Source organism: Podarcis muralis, chromosome 12, assembly GCF_964188315.1.
Source record: "Podarcis muralis chromosome 12, rPodMur119.hap1.1, whole genome shotgun sequence".
Lineage (NCBI taxonomy): Eukaryota > Metazoa > Chordata > Lepidosauria > Squamata > Lacertidae > Podarcis > Podarcis muralis.
In genome coordinates this window covers 28,894,122-28,909,953 of record NC_135666.1, presented here as the reverse complement: position 1 = coordinate 28,909,953, position 15,832 = coordinate 28,894,122, and the positions used below count along the sequence as shown (strand labels likewise).

The following is a 15,832-nucleotide window of genomic DNA, read 5'->3' as shown; positions in this document are numbered from 1 at the left end:
GGTGAATTAAGCTGATTATGAAATCTAATGCCACAATAAACCATTGATTTCAAAGCGTCACAGCACTCGGCCTTCGGGCAGCCTGAAAGAGATCCCAGGATTTTATGACCTGGCCGTGACCTTGTACCAGTCCTTAATCCCATCCCATTTTTTGAGTGTTCAACAGCACAGGTCAGGGAGTGGGACCCGCTGAGTAGTCACACTCTGACATTGCATTCCTCCTCTGATATCTGCACATACAGCACAAGCAGGTGTTGGAAGGAGATCTTCATGCATATGCCATATTGGCCTGAATATAAGCCTCACCCCCTCCCCCAAATTCCGACTGTGAAATGTTAAAGTGTGGCTTAAATTTGCAACCTTACAAAAATTGGCTTTTATGATATCGCTGCAGAAGCGGACATACGGTGAAACGGAACGGGTGTGAGTGCCTGCGTAACTTTAAGGGAGCAGCTTACATTCTGGTATTGTCCTTTTCCTCCCCGCCCCACTTGAATTTTAAAGGTGCAGCTTATATTCAGGTGTGGCTTATATTTGGGCCAATACGGTAATCAGTGCTTTTCCCCCCCAGAAAAAAGGTTTAGGAGTACTCTCATTTCCTTACTCATAATCAAATACTGCCCCTCAATGAGGCCAAACTTAGATTCACAAAGTGTTTAGGGGTAAGCGTACCCCTGCGTACCCCCAGAAAAAAAATCACTGCATATAATTGTACACAAGAAGGCTCCCTTGGAACAACTATGCATGTGAAAGCCATCTCCCTGTAGAATATTTGCTCTGTACGCAAGGACTTTGGAGAAGAGCCCATGATGCCGAAGGAGCTAAGAATGCCCGGATAAGGCTGCAGAGTTCACCTTTTATTAGAGGGAGTGTGTGGTTGGCACCTGGAATTGCAAACTTTTGCACAAGGTAGGCAGAGCTATAGAAATGTGGTCCTGTATGTAAAATATGTTCTCATATTGAGAACAAGGGACAGCAGCTGCATTTAGATATGTAATTGTACGTGTAACCCATTGAAAAGAATGAACAGCATATCAAGTTGAAAGCAATGGAGAGGATCTACGTGTAGGTGTACTCTACATCTGATTTATGCTAGCAGTTTGTAAAAACAAGGGTAGCTGGAAATTTACAGCATGAACCTAGATATGTCCCATCCTAGAAGTTAAGTCCTATAGAGTTAGGTGGGGCTTACGCCCAGGGAAGTGGGGATAGGATTACATCTTTAGTGATGTTTCTATGGGTTTCTGAGACCAAGTGAAAAACTTAGAAAGCTCCATGGAAATGAAACGACAAATGTCACCCATTCCTAGGGACAATCATCCACCTTCTAGATCAGTCGTCTCCTACCTTGGGTCCACCGATGTTGTTAGACTACAACACCCACCTACCCCCGCATCCCTAGTCAGCATGGTCAGTGGTCAAGGATGATGGGAGTTGTAGTCCAACAATATTGGGCGCTTAAGGCTATTGCATGTATTCTCTGCACCTTTGTGACACATAAGGAATCCTGTAAGTTCAGTCCACCTATTTACAGCAGTGGTCTGCTGGGTGCATCTGGAGTGCAACTCATCTACCCATTATTGACATGGATGTGCTCCTTAAAATCTTTGGTGGTGAAATGGAATCTTGGATGTCTTCTAATTCTGCCCCAGTTTACTGGCAAAACTTGACTGACTGGCTCAGAATAAGGTTGGGCATGTTGGTTTGTTTTGTATATTTCTAGGTCACTTTTCTAGGGATGCGGGTGGCGCTGTGGGTAAAAGCCTCAGCGCCTAGGGCTTGCCGATCGAAAGGTCGGCGGTTCGAATCCCTGCGGCGGGGTGCGCTCCCGTTGTTCGGTCCCAGCGCCTGCCAACCTAGCAGTTTGAAAGCACCCCCGGGTGCAAGTAGATAAATAGGGACCGCTTACTGGCGGGAAGGTAAACGGCGTTTCTGTGTGCGGCTCTGGCTCGCCAGAGCAGCGATGTCACGCTGGCCACGTGACCCGGAAGTGTCTCTGGACAGCGCTGGCCCCCGGTCTCTTGAGTGAGATGGGCGCACAACCCTAGAGTCTGTCAAGACTGGCCCGTACGGGCAGGGGTACCTTTACCTTTACCTTTAGGTCACTTTTTAGGGCAAAGCCTTCCCTAGGTGCCTTAACATGAAAACAACTGCATAATTCAGCAGAGGTCCCTAACCTTTTTGGCTCTGGGGGCACATTTGGAAGTCTAAGAAACTGATGCAGGTATCACAAAATAGTCATTTCTCAGAAGAAAATCCAGCAATGCTCAGAACAGTCCCCCCAAGTCCATGCAAAATATACTCACCCTCCAAAAACAAATAACATATAGACAACAACAACAACAACAACAACAACAACAACAATGTATAGACAAGAAAAGCAGGCAACACCCTGAACCAAATCACCAAAAACCAAAACTAATAATAAGCATTCCAGAAGAAATGTTTTAAATTCTGGACATTGTAGATTTGTCTCAGTCTGGTGCATGTAATGTCTTTCATTTTGTAGTTGCGTGATTTGTGCTTATATATTGGATTGTGATGGCCATTGGCTAGAAACAATAAAAATCTACTGACTAATTTAAAAAAAGCAAAACAAAAATGGGAAGGGCAGGGAGCCTTAGTAAGTGGCAGAAGTGTTTGAGGGTCCTGTGGCCCCCATGGGCACCACACTTGGGATCCCAGGCACACAGTGTCCATGTTTCAGTAAAAGGAATATTGTAATGTAGCGCCCTAAAACAATTCACAGGCCAGCAATACAGTGTTACAGATGTAACTAAAAGCAATTAAAAACATTCAAGTTACCAACAATAGAAACACATTAAGAAGTTGCCAAAAACAAGTGGGGGTTTTTGGAGCCCATTTTAAAGCTTGTTCTGATGAGGCCTTATGCAAATCACTTTGGAGGGGATAGATAACATAACCAAGGGGCTTTCACTTGGAAGGCCCTGTCTCTCATAGCTGCTCGTCTGATTGATTTTACAGGTGGGCCTATGAGCTTTCTCACTGGTTTTTGTCCATTTGCTGTTATTTGGCTAGCTCTCACATAATGTATGCTCTCCTTCCCCCCCCCCCCTTTTTTGAGGTATAATGTGTTTTCCCTTCTCCCCTTTTGTCCTTCCACAAAAAGCTTGAGGGGCCCAACCACTGCCCAGGTTTCTCCCCATCTAACACTGGCTTTTCACAGCATTGTTGAATAACCATATATAGAATTGGCAAGCTAGATGCAAGTTTTTCGTGCTCAACTGATAATAGTTTTTGGAAATATAGTAACAAGTTTCTGGTTTATGTTTCTTCTTTATTAGATCACTGCTTATAACAGGCGCACCTTTGAGACGGCCAGACATAATTTGATTATTAATATAATGGCAGCAGAAGGTAAGCATTTTAGATTGCATTGATACATAGTATTACATCATTAGGAGATTATTATAGAATAAATAAATGGCAAAAGGATAGGAAAGAGGTATGCTAAGCCTCTTTAGCTAATTGTATTTTATTTTTAGGTATTTAGTTAATTTTATTTTATTTCGTTATTTCCAAGCCACCTCTGTTAGAGAACTCTCCTTCATTCTATTATAAATATTTTGAAATGTTTGTATTTATATTTTTTAAAAGAGTGTGTACTTGAAAAGTGCATCTTGTCTGTTACTGTGGATTATAGGGAGAGCCAAGTGGTGGTTTAGGAGCCTCGCTCAGCTTCTAGGAAGTTTTAGATATCGGAATGACATAATAATAATAATAATAATAATAATAATAATAATAATAATAATAATAATAATTTATTATTTATACCCCGCCCATCTGGCTGGGCCTCCCCAGCCACTCTGGGCGGCTTCCATAGAAACCAAAAATACAGTAAAATATCACACGTTAAAAACTTCCCTGAACAGGGCTGCCTTAAGATGTCTTCTGAATGTCAGGTAGTTGTTTATCGCTTTGACATCTGCTGGAAGGGCGTTCCACAGGGCGGGCGCCACTACCGAGAAGGCCCTCTGCCTGGTTCCCTGTAGCTTTGCTTCTCGCAATGAGGGAACCGCCAGAAGGCCCTCGGCGCTGGACCTCAGTGTCCGGGCAGAATGATGGGGTGGAGATGCTCCTTCAGGTATACTGGACCGAGGCCGTTTAGGGCTTTAAAGGTCAGCACCAACACTTTGAATTGTGCTCGGAAACATAGTAGCTCAGTTCACACGTTGTGAGCCATTTATGCCAAGACTTAAGTGCTCATTCCCTTACTTTTCAATCCCTTACTTTTCTTAGAGTGATCATCACCATGGCTTGCCTCAAGTCAGAACGAGAAACCATAGTGTGAATGATGCAATTTTCTGATCTCAGTTTGTAGGCAAACTGTGGTTTGTGCAAACCAGGAAGCGAGGGAGAGAACTGCAGTCCATAAGGCAGGGGAACAAGAAACTACCTGAGTCTTAGGTGCTGACATGATCAGCCTCGGGATGGGCAAATCCTCCAATTTCCATTTCTCATTTTTTCATTCTTAAGTTCTCCACTTTCCCACATCAGTTTGTGGTCTATTTATTTTTTAAAGTCCTTAGGAAAATCCATCAGTGTATTAGGGCATTCCCCCTGCCCCATATACCCATTTTTGAAAAGCAATTTCCCCTAATATAATGCAATTTTGTATGCTATTTTCATGCACACTTTACCTTAGTATGTGCAGTTGTGTACACATCCCTAGCCTGGATAACTGCATTGCAAAATTTGGAGAAATGTGAATTTCAAAGGATGGCTGTGTTTTGTGTGTGGGTGTGTGATTAAGTAGGTGCTCCTTTAAATTGAGCTTCTCCCCCATCCTTCAAGCAACCAAATTCAAGCCAGTGGTTCAGTACAGAGATCGTGCAACCAGCAGTCTTGTAACTGTGGTTAAGAGGCTGGATGTCTCTAGAGCATTTGTGGAAGTTGCTTTGCAAGCCTTACATTTATAAAGGATCTTGGAATGCTTCACACTCGGTTATATTTAGAAAATGATAGTGCTGTATTTCTGATTTATTATTCTGCCTTCTTTGTAATTTTGTAAAAAGACAAATCTAAGGCATAATTAATGTTCTCTTTGCAATTAGATTTTCCTTTACCATATCAAGCAGAGTTCTTCATTAAAAATATGAATGTAGAGGAAATGTTGGCAAGTGAGGTTCTTGGAGACTTCCTTGGAGCGGTGAAAAACGTTTGGCAGCCGGAGAAACTGAATGCCATAAACATCACCTCAGCTCTTGATAGGGGAGGCAGAGTCCCACTTCCTATTAATGACATGAAAGAAGGGTAAGCAAGTTTTCATTATATTTCTTCTAGCATTCCAGATATTTTAGAATGTAGCTTGCAACAAAAGCAGTAAAGAATCTTAAAGCAGGGGTTGCCAGTCTTTCTGGGCTAGTGAACGTATTTGGAATTTTGAGCAAGTGCCATTCATGCAAGTCACAAAATGGCTGCTGTGTGGGTTTGTGGCATAACACTAAATGGCGGCTGGGGGAGGGCATCACATCTGGGTTAATGGGCTTGCGTACAGATTTTTTTTTATTTGGAAAGCAAATAATAGAAATGAGCGCTACACTTCTGTTAGGTTCTGCTAGTTTTCCAGAACAGGCTTTTATCAGGTAAGAAAATGCCAGGAAAACTGAACAGAGTGCTTCCTGAATTCAGCCAAGATAATATCTGCTTCCTTGCAATTTCCACTCATTGATTCTAGTCCTATGAGCCATTGCTCATAGGACTCGGTTTCCAGACCCAGTAAAGGTAAAAGGTAAAGGACCCCTGGATGGTTAAGTCCAGCCAAAAGCAACTATGGGTTACAGCGCTCATCTCGCTTCAGGCTGAGGGAGCTGGTGTTTGTCCACAGACAGCTTTCCGGGTAATGTGGCCAGCAGGACTAAACCGCTTCTGGCGCAATGGGACACCATGATGGAAGCCGGAGCGCACAGAAACGCCGCTTACCTTCCTACCACAGCGGTACCTATTTATCTACTTGCACTGGTGTGCTTTCGAACTGCTAGGTTGGCAAGAGCTGGGACAGAGCAACCGGAGCTCACACTTTCATGGGGATTTGAACTGCCAACCTTCCTATCGGCAAGCCCAAGAGGCTCAGTGGTTTAGACCTCAGCGCCACCCTAATCCAGACCCTGTACTTGTGATGTGGCCTGGCTAGCACAGAATGAAGTGGGATTATTATGTCTCATAATTTAGAGACGATGCTTCTGGTAAAGTAGCTGAAGATTGTGTTATATTTTTAAGCAGCCACATAGCACTGCTGGCTCATATTCAGCTTGTGATCAAACGAGATCCTTTCTACTCAGCTGCTTCAAAGCCAGGTTCTGCTTGCCCCCACCCAGTCCCAGCCTTTCCTTGGAGCTTTGGGATTTTGGGGGGTTTTTTTGTACCTAAATACAGAACTACACGCTTATCTTGGTCAAATTTTAACCTGTGGGGTTGGGTCCAATATCTCAGCCTGCCATTGCTCCCAAGTGCATGGTTTGTGAAGGGTGCAGCTATACCACACTGTGGCTTAATGCAGAGTTGAGGCTGATGAAACTGGCTAGGAAATGGTCAGTGCACTAGAAGTGCTTCAGACAGACTCCAGCGAGGCACAGCTTAGTGCTTGTTTGATAGACTCTGCCATGGCAGTGGGGAATTTGCTACCATTGCATCCTCTCAGTGCCATCCAGAAAGCTTTTCCGAGTAACAAAGATACCTTTTCAGCCTTGTCCCCTTCCCTGTGTTGAGGATCACTGCAGTTTTCCAGTGCTTGCTTTGCTTGGTGGGCTCTGCAGGCAAAGTTGCTCACATGCAATCTGACTGAGACTCTGCTAGTTCTGTGGTTTCTTAGAAGGGGGGCGTACTTGGTGCCCTCTGGTGGTCAAGTTTTATTCAACCATGAAGATATAAACAGGATCCTTTGAACATTTTGCTAAGCGAGGGGTCGCTTGTTGATCTTGCCTGGTTAAGCTTAATAAGGGTTTTGCCCATTGCTTATTGCCTTTTCAAAAGGCTTCCTTTTACAAGGTGTAATGTCTCTGTATCGAAGGAGCCCGTGCTATGTCTGATTTTGAAGTCCTGTTTGGGTTCACTGAATCTAAATATATACAGATTTATTTCCCATATTTCATTTGTGGACAAGGTGTTTTGAGAGGGCAGTGATGTAGAACCCCAGATTATCCTGGATAAACTGAATTTTGGTACTGTACTGGATCCAGTTCTTTGGTGACGCATTCAGAGAATCATAAAGCACATGCTGTAGTTTGCTGCCAGCTTTCATGTTGTCTGCTTTTGAACTGTGCATAATCTGCAAATGAACTGTGCAATAGAGAGCCAAGTGGAAACAGTGAGCAGCTCTTTCCATTCACGGACATTTGGATCTAACCCACTGATTGAAAATTTATCTGTGACCATCCTAAAACTGTCAACATTTCTTTGCAGTGTCTATGTTATGGTTGGTGCAGATGCTACATTCTCCTCCTGCTTACGGGAAGTTGAAAACCCACAAAATCAGCTGAGATGCAGTCAAGAAATGGAGCCTGTAATAACCTGTGATAAAAAGTTCCGTACCCAATTTCAAATAGACTGGTGTAAAATCTCCTTGGTGAGTTGTTGGCTGGCAGTATTGCAGAACACACATAGCCAATTAGTCTTTAAAATAATCGTCTGGAGGGCAGATTATGTAGATTTCTTTTTAACCTTCCGAGGTTCATGGGATGGACATGAGCTGATGCTCTGGAATGCCCTCCCTAGAGAAGCCCATTTGCCCGTCACTAAATGCTGTCCAGCACCTGAAGAAAACCTAGTTTGTTAAACCAGAGATGGGGAACCTGGTACCCTCAAGATGTTGTGGGAGCCCAACTCCCATCAGCCCCAGCCACGATGGCCAGTGGATCAGGATGATAAAAGTTGTAGCCCAACAACTTTTAGAGGGTCACAACTTAGCCATCCCTGTTTAAGAGTACCCATTGGGGAATATGAACTATCATCTGGCGGTAAAGGGTAAAGGGACCCCTGACCATTAAGTCCAGTCATGACTGACTCTGGGGTTGCGGCGCTCATCTCGCTTTACTGGCCGAGGGAGCCAGCGTACAGCTTCTGGGTCATGACTAAGCCGCTTCTGGTGAACCAGAGCAGTGCATGGAAACACCGTTTACCTTCCCGCCAGAGCGGTACCTATTTATCTACCTGCACTTTGATGCGCTTTCGAACTGCTAGGTTGGCAGGAGCAGGGACTGAGCAACGGGAGCTCACCCCGTCGTGGGGATTCAAACCACCGACCTTCTGATTGGCAAGTCCTAGGCTCTGTGGTTTAACCCACAGCGCCACCCGCGTCCTGTTCATCTGTCAGTACTAAATGGACCAACTTAGGAACATAGCTCAGTTGGTTAGAGCACGGTTGGTGCTGATAATGCCAAGGTGGCAGGTTCAGTCCTCATATGGGACAGGTGCATATTCTTGCATTGCAGGGGGTTGGACTAGATGATCCTCAGGGTTCCTTCCAGCTCTATGATTCCATAATAGAAAGAAGCCTTATACTATAAAAGAATTATGCTACTTGTCATTGCTGAAAAATTATCGAGTTAAGGTATAACTAGTTAGTAACTCTTCAAACTATGGCACTTGCTCTGTAAGCCTTGCTCAAGGAGATACTTTCCTCAAAGCACAGAATCCTAAGTGTTCACAGTCCCATTGATTTCAATTGGATTTATTCCCCAGTAGATATGCAAATATTTCATATATTGTTGGGACTCCCAGCTCCCATCAGCTAATCAACAGGGCTAATGGTCAAAGACTAGCAGAGTTGCGACCCTCCAGATATTCTTAGGAGTTCCCCATCCAAGCAGTAAAGCAACCATTCAATGCTAAGTAAACCTCTAGCAGTGGTTTTTCTGTCATCTCATCTTCTGTCGATCAATGACTGCTTGATTGTTTACTTAAAACTATATACAGTATATCCTGGCTTTTCTACCTAAGGAGATCAGGAGTACAGTAAAAAAACAACAACACACGACTCATTGCTGCCGAAATGCCAAGAAGGGCTCAATGGCCTGATTATTGTTGTTATTTTTAACTGGTGTCTTAAACACAACCATACAAATCTCCTGTGGGAAGAAATTCCAGGGAGGGAGCCACCACAGAGAAGGCCCTCTAATGACTTGTCCTCTTATGAATTCCTGAAGGTCCAGCAAGAAGGGTCTCTGTGGAAGGTCTCAGTTCTCAGGCAGGGTTCTCTAGCTATTGCATGATGTACTTTGAACAGAAAGTGAAGAAAGTGTCTTGATTTTTACAACCAGATTTCATTACAGACAATGTGTGGTACAAATTTTCCTTAAAAAAGAAATTATGATTCTGGAGGGCTGTTGCTTAAACTCTGCTGTAATGAATGCTCAGTGGTAGTCTTTGATGGTTTATGATCCCCATTTTTTCTCCCAAGGTTTTACTGTCTAAAATATATTTTGTCTGTTTGGTATCAGGTTGACAAAACACAGCACGTTTCCACCTATCAAGAAGTGGTCCGCGGAGAAGGGATCTTACCAGATGGTGGCGAGTATAAGCCACCTTCTGAAAGCCTGAAAAGCCGAGACTATTATTCAGACTTCCTCATTACATTGGCAGTGCCCTCCGCAATAGCCCTGGTGCTTTTTCTAATACTTGCTTATATTATGTGCTGCCGAAGGGAAGGCGTGTGAGTACTTTGAAACATTAATAAGTATTTTATAATTGTGTGAGTTTATAAGGTACATGACAAAAAAAAACAGTAGATGAACTTGATTCAGTTCATAAAAACACAGTCCGTTTTTAGCCTTTTCTAAAACATACAATAAAATCAAATTACAGCTACTTGTTAACTTTGGAATTAGAAATTTTATTTATTTTTTAAAATTCAAAAACTGAGCAACCCGTTCACAAAACTATTTAACCTGACAGTAATTTGAAGCTAATTAAAGGTAAACATAGTGTCCAACAATTAAAATAAACCTTATTAAGCTTGTGAACTGAATTTAGGATTATAAAAGCCAAAAGCATTTTTTGAAAAAATAAAAGCAGCAAGCAACACAATTTCTTCCATTTTACATGCACCTGTTCTGGGAACATTTTAGTCCCGCACCTGTCCTTTTAACGTGCATCTTCACTTCTCTGTGTACACGTCTTTCATCTATCTCATCTCTTTATGTGCTTTCTTCATCCATGCCTTCTCACAAACCCTGTGGCAAATGCTTCCAAGTTGCACCAAATGGTCATGATCCAAACGAATGTGCAGAAACAGGAACTTGATGTGCAGCCAACTCTTTCTTTGAACGTTTGCCATTGCTCCTCTCACTGCTGAAGAGGCAACCCTCCAAAATGCAGCTTGCCTCTTCGGCTATTAGAGCTGCAGAAACAAATCTCCAAAGGCAACTCCAGTTGCGTGTATAGCTCTCATCTGCACACACCTGCATCTTCTTGAGATCATGATCCATTGCAACAGGACCAGCATTTCCATACCATGACTTATTTCCATCGGCAGTTAGATTTAATGTTCCAAATATCAATGCTATTATTTAATTCATAACTTTTGTTTTATTTTTAGGGAAAAGAGAAACATGCAAACACCAGAGTAAGTGTCTTCTTTCCTGTTATTTTCTCCCATCACTTAATTTTCATTTCCCAGTAGCTTCTCATGCTTCATACATGTATACCATCCTCATTCTCCTTAACTTGTTCTTCATCTTTGTGGTGGCTGCTTTGAAAAATCTAGAATCCTGAGAAACTGAGTAGGTCAAAATAAAAAGGGTTTAAAAGCTCATAATAAAAGAGGCCAGAATCAGAATATGATTATTCAACTTCTGTCAACTTCTATAAGGTAACCAAAAAATTATACTCCATAAAACCGCTTTTTAAAGTGAGGCTTCTATTAATAATTGTTAGCTAGCCACAAGAAGCCAAGCTCTAAAACATACCAAATAAAAAGCATTAACATCTGCACTTGGTTACACGGAACAGAATGCTGAAAAGCTCATCATACTTTAGAACAGGAGTGGTCCAATGTTGACAGGTGGGCGGGACCACCCACTTGTCAATCACCTAGCAGCTGATCAGAGGTTGGAGCAACCTTTGAAGATGTACTTGCTGGAACCAACCAGCAGCTGATTGGCAGCTCCCTGAAACCTCTTTGAAAACAGAGAAGGCGAGCTCCACTACTGCAACCGTGATCCTAAGGAGGTGCCCTCTCGGTGCTGAATACGCCTTCTCAGAAGTCCAGAGAGTCCCAGGCCGCTTCCCGCTTTTGAAATCCCTAGCTCTAATAAAAATTAAAATGACAACACCCAAAACCAAAATAAGGTACCAAAAAGACACAGGGCAAGAATCTGAGCTTGAGGCCAAATCACCCTCCTGCCCTCGCCCACCCCACTGGGCCTGGTGCTGATCAGCTGTCAGGGGCCTGATTTGTGGGACCCATGTTGGGCCTAATGAGGCCTGTGGGCTGGACTCTCAGTGGACCACTTGATAGATCCACCCAACCTTCAGCACCAGCATCATAATCAAAGCCAGTGACACCTTGGCCAAACCCTTGTTACTCTACTCATTAAATCCAGCCCTAATCAAAAGGGCCTAACAGTAGTGGGTTGAGAACCCTCTGGTTGAGGGCACAGGTCAATGCAAGGCCAGTGTGCAACGTAGAGGCGGCCAAGGCTTATCCCAGTGCAGCCAAGGTCAAAGAAGACATAATGTTGGATGCCTGATTGAATCAAATACACCTTGTACCTTATTTGCTTCTAAATAACGGTCAGCTGCTTTCTCCATGGTCCCAATGAAAATTGGCGCCCCCTCCTTGAAGGTGCTGTTCTTCCCAGGCTGGCATAGATACCAATGGAGGCTTCCCTCCTGAAGGGCAAAGCAGTTTCTAGAAACCACAGGAGTGGAGGCTGCTTTTCTTGAGGGTTTCTTGCTGGCATCTAAAAAAGACCACTGGCTCTTACATTCTTAAAGCAGATGTGTGTGTGAGAGAGAGGGGTGTGATTGAGACCATGATGGTGGAAAAATGGGTTAACGATGTCTTTGGATCACAGGCCTGGTTCTGGTCTCCCCCTCCCCCAGCTGTTACTCAGAAGAAATTAGGCACATTAATTGCAGTTATGCATCTAGCTTGTGCCCAGATATTCCAGCTGAAAGCACAGGGAAAACTTGGGTAGACTGGATATAACCTGCCAGTGCTCTGTGACCTAACCCCTCTAAAAGTAATTTCCTTTTTTAAAAAATTCCAGTATATGCTATTTATAAACCTTGTCGTTTACACCGATGCTGTGGTAATCTATCAAGTGGCTTTAAATGTCTGTATATGTTTGTACTCTTTATTTCCACAACGCTAGCAATTCTATTAAATATGGGGGGGGGAAATGTTGTTTCCTTTTGATCTAGCATCCAGCTGGTCCACCACAGTGCCATTCAGAAATCCACCAAAGAACTTCGGGAGATGTCCAAAAACAGAGAGATAGCATGGCCTCTCTCAACGCTGCCTGTGTTTCACCCAGTCACTGGGGAGATTGTGCCACCGGTTCACCCTGACAGCTATGACAACACTAGCATGCCACTGATGCAAACACAGCAGTAAGTATCACTCTTGGTGCCTAACACTGTGAGTTTGAGTTTTGTGGTGCTTCTGCTGATTTCTTCCATGGTGGCGGTGCTGTTGCCATCTCATTCTATAGGATGATTTGGCTCTTGTGTTTCAATAGCAAAGCTCTGGTTACACATTCCAGTAGCAACCCTTTCCCTAAGCAGAAGTCTTGGAGGCTTTTACTGTTTAGAGTTCAAAATAGCATATAATCGTTTTAAAGAGGCATTATTATTATTATTATTATTATTATTATTATTATTATTATTATTATTATTTGTAGGAACCTGCCACATCAGACTCAGATTCCGCAGCAGCAAACGGAAGGTGACTTTTTAAACTATTTCTCGAAAAGGCAAAATATGACCTAGTTATCATCAAGTGCTCACAAACTCATCGCAGCGTTCTTGTTCCCTTCCGCATTTTGCGGGGGCCAGGTTTTCCAAAGTTAATAGCAGAGGGGTGGGAAATGAGGAGCAGGGTGTGAGAAAGCTTTGTATTGCATAGGCCATAAGAGTAAGAATTAACAAAATTTAGACGGCATCTGTGAGATGCAGTAGTTGAAACGGAAAAGAGTGAACTGAAATCTCCAATCAATATCACTTCCATGGAAATGAATGGCAAACCTATCAATGGGTATCAGCTTGCCAGACAGAACAACCACCCTTGCCTTGCCTTCCCCCCCACATGCTGTTTTGCGGTTCTCCTGGCCCCTCCCCAAGCCAGAGTTCACTAAAAGAATCCTGTCCTGCTTGAACCCCCCCCCCCTTTTCTCATTTTTCCCTTGGGAAATGTGCTTCACACTGGCGGGGTTTAGTGCTATGAATGGGTCTAATTATTCCTTGCGCAGCCCAGTTATTCCTTAGTGGCTCCCAAGTCCCTCGACTCAAGTGAGCTGCATGGGATGAATATAAGTGTTTCTTCTGTCACAAATCTATAGAATTCTTGGTGGTTTGCATAACCATAAAATAAAACAGCGAAATCAAGGTTAATCAGAAAATCATTCAAACAGAGGATGGCAGTGAGTTTTGGGGAAACTTAGCATAAGTTTTTGTAGACTTGAGTCAATGCATCAAAGGCAATCTGTAGCTAACAACTTGAGCTATCCATTCATGCATCTGATGGCCTCTTGGCCTCCGCGCCTTATGCTGCATATAGTATTTGTTAGTCTTTCAAGTACCACAAGGCCCCTTGTTGTTTTTGCTGCAACGGGGAAAATATGAGCACACTTCTCAAGGTGTTGGGTGACCTGTACAGGAATCCACTTTGAGGGGGCTTGTTTTCAAAAGTTTTGTTTTTTATTACTGCTTTCGGGGACTAAAGGAGAATTTCGTATGACAACGTTCCAAAGATTAGAGGCAAGTATTACGCACAGTATTCTGCTTTCTCGCTGTTGAAAAACCAAATGATAGAATGAAGCACATTTTACTATGAACTGTACATGTTGATTCTAGTTGATTGGTCACTCTCCCAAAAGATTAGGCACCCTAAGACTTGCATTGCAGATGAAAGTGATCTATGAAGTTATTGTGTAAGGATTCTTATTTAAAGGTGAACGAAGCTGACTTGCAATTCTCTAACTGTAAAATTAAAACCATGTTGACTATTGTTCTAACACCTTTTTGTGAATTGTCATTCGCAGGTAAATGGTATACCTGAGGAAAGAAAACTTACAGAGGCGATTAATTTGTAATTAAATAAAACAGCCAATATCATCTTTTATTTCCTTATCTGCTTCAGTGATGCTTGAGTTTTTCTGATGGCGTATGCATGCCTCGTGTTAAATATTCCAGTGTCAGATGGTAATCATTTCCATATTACTAAACTGACTGTATTTTTTTGTACTTTGGACACTTTCAACAAATTTATAAAATGGTAACTTTTATATTTGTTATATTTAAAATAAACAAATATTAAACTATTGGCTCTTTCTTACGTGGATTATAAAGCAGTATATACTATGGAAAGGAGAGAAATGTTAGGACTTAAGAGATATGAAGGCCACAGGGAAAGATTTATTTGGGGGGTGGGAGATTTCCTCACATTTTTTCTGTGTTTCTTCTTCTTCTGGATCTTCGCATCTCTAGTCTCATGAGTAATTTCTGAATAATTCTTAGGAAAAAGAATAATCTTGGCACAATAGATGCTATTATTGTGTTGAGAACTGCTGGGTTAGGTAGTTACATTTACTTTAAATCATGGCAGAAGCATGCTAAATAGACAATGTGACCTTGACATAATGCTAAAATAGTCATTTATATGCTTATGTGGCTGGTTTACTTATTTCAACCTATGGTAATAACTGGAAAAAATGAGCACTCAAGTGCTATCAGAATATATGAATGAATGAATAAATTTATTACGGTCATAGACCAGAAGAAAAGAAAAAAACATACAAGGCAACAGTAGTTTACGAGGGAATGATGGTGTCAATTAAAAGTTGTAAAATTATACATAAAAACAATACACATATGCACACACACCCACACACACCCACATATATACTCATATATGCACTACAATATATGTATAGACTTAAAAAAGGGGGGGGGCTTGTCCAGGGGTCAGATCTTTTACTTTTTTACAACTAATGCCCTCCGCTTGATCGCGGCCGCAGAAAACTTGGCCACTTTCAGTGTTACTTCTGGGTTTTTATCTCCTAGTAGGATTTTCAGCCGCTGAGATTCAGATCTACCTGGAAATTTCTGAACGATAGGGGAGATAAACAGTGACCTGATATCCCCGTAAAGGTCGCAGTGTAACAACACATGTGAAGCCGTTTCCACCTCCTTCAGACCACATGGGCAAACTCGTTCAGCATAGGGTGTGCCCTCGTATCTGCCCTTTAGTAAGGCAGATGGCAGTACATCAAATCTGGTAAGGGTAAACGCCCGCCTATATTTTGCGATTTGTAGATCCAGCAAATATGGGGTTAGATTAAACCCTTTTCCATAATCTTGGATAGCTGGATATTTATCTATCTTGCTCATATGGTCCTGAAGCTCTACATCTCCTATTCGCTGGCTCACCATCATTTTAGCCTTTTCAAAACCTGAGGCTATAAGTTCTTGTGGGGAAAGCCCCAGGCCCTTCAATTTTTCATAAAGCGACAATCTCCATTTAGACTGGAACGGGTCTAGTAGAGTCAATGGAGCCACTCCCACTGGGAAAAATATGAGTTTTAGCCAGAAGTGAATCTTCAGGATCCATATCCTGGCATTAATAGGGAGTTGACCTACCTCCAGCCTAATG

The 15,832-nt window shown here is 42.6% G+C and overlaps 1 protein-coding gene across 6 annotated transcripts in view; it reads left to right on the top strand.

The window, feature by feature from the left end:
• The window catches only part of SGCE (sarcoglycan epsilon), a 28,986-nt gene extending 14,485 nt beyond the window's left edge, over window positions 1-14,501 (top strand). For 4 of the 6 annotated variants that reach the window (XM_028750975.2, XM_077936964.1, XM_028750976.2 and 1 more), the window contains 9 exons: window positions 3,306-3,378; window positions 5,076-5,274; window positions 7,423-7,585; window positions 9,459-9,670; window positions 10,556-10,582; window positions 12,385-12,573; window positions 12,864-12,907; window positions 13,904-13,938; window positions 14,223-14,501. In XM_028750975.2, the coding sequence (XP_028606808.2) occupies window positions 3,306-3,378; window positions 5,076-5,274; window positions 7,423-7,585; window positions 9,459-9,670; window positions 10,556-10,582; window positions 12,385-12,573; window positions 12,864-12,907; window positions 13,904-13,938; window positions 14,223-14,273 (993 nt within the window). In that variant the 3' untranslated portion in view covers window positions 14,274-14,501. The remainder of the gene's footprint in view (window positions 1-3,305; window positions 3,379-5,075; window positions 5,275-7,422; window positions 7,586-9,458; window positions 9,671-10,555; window positions 10,583-12,384; window positions 12,574-12,863; window positions 12,908-13,903; window positions 13,939-14,222) is intronic. The other 2 variants (XM_028750974.2, XM_028750973.2) reach the window with 2 other exon arrangements.
• Window positions 14,502-15,832: the final 1,331 nt, after the last annotated feature.